At 42.0% G+C, this 4,781-nt stretch overlaps 1 protein-coding gene across 1 annotated transcript; it reads right to left on the bottom strand.

The window, feature by feature from the left end:
* Positions 1 to 427: 427 nt before the first annotated feature.
* Positions 428 to 2,071, bottom strand: LOC148014787 (uncharacterized). The gene is made up of 4 exons (XM_087666054.1): positions 1,848 to 2,071; positions 1,296 to 1,770; positions 832 to 1,167; positions 428 to 433 (listed from the first exon to the last, which is right to left on the bottom strand). Exons 1-4 carry the CDS (start codon positions 2,069 to 2,071, stop codon positions 428 to 430), a joined length of 1,041 nt encoding a protein of 346 aa, XP_087522180.1.
* Between the last annotated feature and the right edge of the window lie 2,710 nt (positions 2,072 to 4,781).

Genomic DNA, 4,781 nt, shown 5'->3' with positions numbered 1-4,781 from the left:
GTTTACTTTCCAACTCTCTCTTTTGAAAGTCAGGACACGTGCAGAAGGGCTCGGGATTGACATGCACCTCATATAGATGCTTTGACATAACATAAAATATGACTTTCTCATTTGCCACCACTACTTTCTCTTCATGAAAACTACATCCAATGCCTCAGCCAATGCAATTTTTCTTTCTGCATCCTTAGAAATACCATGTCTCCATTTTTTTCTTCGCTTGCCACTTGAAGAGGTAAGTGGTTCTGTCCCATGGGTCGTAGTATTTTTGGGGGTAGGTGGAATGCCATCATGCTTGAATACAGAACCTCCTTTTATAAGAATTGAAATCTCCTCTACAGAAGCATTGGTGCCCTTGTCAATAGACCAAATCCTTGGTTGCAAGGGCACATGCTTAACTTGTTTATCAACATCCCATGTATGCTCCACATCATGACTGCAAAACCAGAAACATTGTGCAATAGGCTTACCTTGAAATTCCCTCTCTGACCAAAATGAAGAGCATAGTAACCCAGGTGATCTACTTTCTATCACGTTGTAGCACTTCTTTCTATTTATAATACCAAAACATTTTCGTTTGCAATGAATAGGCATTCTCCGGATGGCCCACAAACTTCTATGCATTTCCTCCTCTGAGACAATATTAGTTGGGAGATCCATTTCAATCGGCACTGCATGCACCTCATGGTCCAAGCCCACTTCTGTAGGTTGGTCATTTCTATTTTGAAAATTTATCTTGTGTGGTCGTCCTTTTTGTTTTCTATCCCTTGACTCCATTACATAGCCAGGTTTATGAGAGCTACAACCATCTAGAGTTCTTCTTTTCCTTTGAACTGTTTCTTTGTTTCCAGAAATGAAAGGCTCTCCGTACATGGGGGTGTCAAGAACTGCTCCTTGAACTGTTCGAGCTATGAATGCAGGTGAAGGGGTATTTCTTGCAACCACCCTATTAATAAGAGCATCCATGTCGGGACCACTTCCAGAGTATCTTCCAGTTGTGAAGGCCAGTTGCCTTGAACATTGAATATATGAGTTGATCAAGTCAGTGACACATGCATCATACAAACCAATTTTCTTCTTTCCATCCTCCCCTGCCAACCAACTTACATGCACGCTCTCAGAAAGATTTGTGTTGGGAATACAAGCCCTCTCCCAAGGACTCAAGGAAGCCTGCAACCCAATAAAAGGCTTAGCAATTCCTCTTACATGTCTATTTTGTTCTCATACTTGGGTATTCCTACCCCAATGATATTAGTACATGTGTATGTAACAAATAGAAACAAAAAAAAAACATTTACATGTGTAGTAGTACCCCAATGGTCTATCCTATTGTCCCACCATTTGATCCATCTCTTCAATGGTACGGTACTATCTCGAGGTAGTCCTACTTGCTGCCACCAATTTTGTATAGCTGTGGCATTCCTCTTGCCCTCTTCAATGGATTTTGAAAGGCGCCACCTCTCACATAAATTCAACTGATGCTTTCGAAGGTTTGAAGGCACGTATTTTGTTGTGTGCTTTTGTAAGATTTGTTCCCAGTGAAACAAACACGATCGCTCTCTTCCTTCCAAAATATTGTCAGGTCCCGCATTGAAAACAGTGCGGATCGCCATCCAATTTGCACCGGCTTCATCTACCATAAAACCTGCAAAGTCTGCAGGAGGGTGTCCACACTCGAGCATCACATTATTAAGGCATCTCCAAAAAAGAATTTGTGTTTCTGTATCCTCTTCCTTTGTATCACAAATAGCAATCACCATGATCCCCTTCAAGCTGCAATAAGAAATACAGTGATTAGCAACTAGAATATGTCAACGAAAATTGATAACAAGTAAGGTTCCCGAACAAACCATGGATCGTACACAGAACAAGACATTGTTGCCCAGTCATCTATTTTGTGTGTAAAGTCAAAGTGAACCCAAGACTTGCAAAGGTCTCCATTTCCTAAGCGTCGCATTCGATTAACCAATTCCACTCCAGAGCCAGGTCCTTTAGTAGACATATTGAAAATGTAACTTTTTTCACCCACCCCTCCTTGCCCTGGAAATCTATTGCCATGAAAAAAAGGAAACATGCATCTTTTTTTCAACTCCAAAATGTTATCAAAGCCATCTCCAACAACGCATGTTTCTTTTTTTTTCTGGCATGTCACGATACTATTGAACCTAAACTAACCTCTGATTTTGAACCAATGGTATCAACTCCTCCAAAAAGTTTGTAAGCTCTTGTTCTCCCTCCACCATTGAACCATTAGTTGTCAAAGATTCAGTGATAATTTGTTTTGCTACAATCATTTGAATCTTCCTAGCACCACAGTGTCGATTCACTTGCAAAACTGAGTGAACTAGATATCTAAATTTTTTAATTACAGCCATTGAAGTCCTTGGTTGCACATTGTGTGTGTGTGTGCCTACATGAAGCATCAATCTCTCCATGCTTGTGTCCTTTGGAAAAATGTAATAAACTTTGCAATCACAAGTTGCATAACAAGTGACAACTTTACAACAATAGTGACACGTGATTGAATGTTTTTCTTCACTTGCAAGTAGCCCCTTGCTCACTGTGCTATTGAGGTAACCATGAAAATACATTTTATTATGTTGATTATTGCTCTCATAGTAAGGACAATTGACTCGATGACATTGTAAGTCTCCAAGGCAATGGCTAATTCTCGAAGTAGCATCACGGAATATATTAGTTGGATGGGGTCTTGTCCAGGCATGACCATCATATTGTTGCTGCATCCCATCCATGTTTGAAGATGTGCCATATGTCGGCATAAGAACGAAAGCAACATAACCATTGTACTCTCTTGGAATCTCACTAACAAAAAAAAGGCCTTCACTCATCTGCAATAAAGCCTTCAACTTCTTTCCTCTGGGGCTATTAGCAATCCAAGGTAAAATCTCTTTCTTTATTTGTGGAAATGAATGAGGACTATCAAGTCCATCATCCGACTCTAAGTCAATAGTAGGAGTTGAGACGGGTGCACAAAAAGCATTTGTTATAAGTGGCGAAGAAGTTTGAGATGGCGTCTCTGTGGAGGAATCGGATGTTATGTCTACAACAGGTCCTGAAAGTGAATGAGCTTGTTTGCTATTTTCTATAGTGTGTAGTCCTTCATCTTGATCCATGGTGAAAGTGGTATCACAATGTACTATTTTATACTGACATGAAAGAGAAGAATCGAGCAAAAATTACTCCGCACCATTGATATCCGATTGGCCATGAACCGTGATCTCTTCACTGTAAGCATCAAGTTGGAAAATAGCATACAAACCTACCAGCTTCCAGTCAGGGGGTAGAAGTGATTGAAGAAAATAAGAGCTCACAAGAATCTTTCCATCCCTCAGGGGCACAACACGTTCCAGTGATTCGGAGCTGATTGACCATTGAAGAGTAACTTTTGCCATCGTCTCTCACAAAAGCCGGTTTGAAACTCAGCAAACAATGGAGCTATGAAGGCGAAATATTATATCTAATAGTAGGCCTATTGTTTATCAATTTCTTTGAACGTAGAAATAATAGTCCATTACCCCCACCAAATATGGATTAAATGAGCTCTTACTCCATGGGCAAGTTCTTAGTGACGGTTGAAGTTGCGAATCGGTCCATTAATGAACCAAGTCATTAAAAAAAGTCTCCATATTGAAAAATCACAAGATTTAGTTAAATAATTTTTTTAAAAAAACATGTCTTTTCGAAAATAAATCATGTCGTATTGTAGCACATATTTTTATAAGCACGTTTTATTTTGTCAAATGTCAGGCACCGTCAACATTTACATTTTTTAGTAAATAATTTTTCGGTGTTCGAGAGAAACATTCTCTCATGATGGATGTTCAATATGCACGTACCGCTTGCCATCGAAAGTTGTGTGTAACGGTTTAAACATATCTTCTTATTTGTCCTTCTTCTTCTTCTTCGTCTTCTTCTTTTTCTTCTTATTCTTCTTCTTTTTCTTCTTCTTCCTTTTCTCTTTTGTTTCCCTCTTCTTCTATCCCATTGCAAGTTGGAAGGCATAAAGAAGAAGCACGAAGAAGAGCAGCCCCTGCAACAAGCTCAAACAAGATCAACATTCTCCATCAAACTCACCGGGTAAGCTCCACACTCCATCCTTAAGGCTGAAAATCTATATTTCAAGTTTCATTTTTCCTCCATGACTGAAAGAAATGGAAGAGCAGGTAGACAATGAGAGGACAACAATGGGAAAGGAGAGAAGGAAAGGGGAGTAGAGAAGGAGACGGTAAACTGAAAAAATGGGAGAGGAGGAGACCTTTGGGACACCCGGGGCTGTCTACGTCAACGCAGACAACTCTCGGGGGTTGGGCGCAGTCCCCCTTTGGAGGGAGGAGGAGGAGAGGGAGAAGGCGAGGAGGGGGAACCCTCAGTACCCGCCTGCTGTCTGCGTCAACGCAGACGACCTGGTGGGGGGGCGAGGTACCTTATGAAATGGGGCGGGTAGTGCACAGCCACCCCCCTCTCAGTCCCTCCTCCTTAAACCACTCCCCTCTCAGTCCCTGCTCCCTAAACCACTCCCCTCTCAGTCCTTGCTCCCTAAACCACTCCCCTCTCAACCCCTCATCCTTAAACCACTGCTCCTCCCTAAACCGCCCTTAAACCTCTTCTATAGCCAAGTTACCTACCATTTTTGGCTTCCAGGGCCCTGCCCCTGAACCCCCGCCAAGGGGGGCCTCATGGCTGTCGCCGGCCCCCCTTGGAACCCCCCGGCGACAGTAGTAGGGGGGGCTAATGCCCCCCCTACACCACCCCTCCATATAGAG

Source organism: Lygodium microphyllum, chromosome 24, assembly GCF_053477565.2.
Source record: "Lygodium microphyllum isolate KBCC chromosome 24, Lygodium_microphyllum_v1.1.10, whole genome shotgun sequence".
Lineage (NCBI taxonomy): Eukaryota > Viridiplantae > Streptophyta > Polypodiopsida > Schizaeales > Lygodiaceae > Lygodium > Lygodium microphyllum.
The sequence above is the reverse complement of the archived record's forward strand: the minus strand, read 5'-3'. Positions and strand labels throughout refer to the sequence as shown.

Coding starts and splice junctions, on each gene's coding strand:
- LOC148014787 (XM_087666054.1), bottom strand. CDS start 2,071: ATGTTTCCTTTTTTTCATGGCAATAGATTTCCAGGGCAAGGAGGGGTG. Junction 1,771..1,847: donor TGTTCTGTGTACGATCCATG/GTTTGTTCGGGA, acceptor TTCTTATTGCAG/CTTGAAGGGGATCATGGTGA. Junction 1,168..1,295: donor ATTGGGGTACTACTACACAT/GTAAATGTTTTT, acceptor ATTGGGTTGCAG/GCTTCCTTGAGTCCTTGGGA.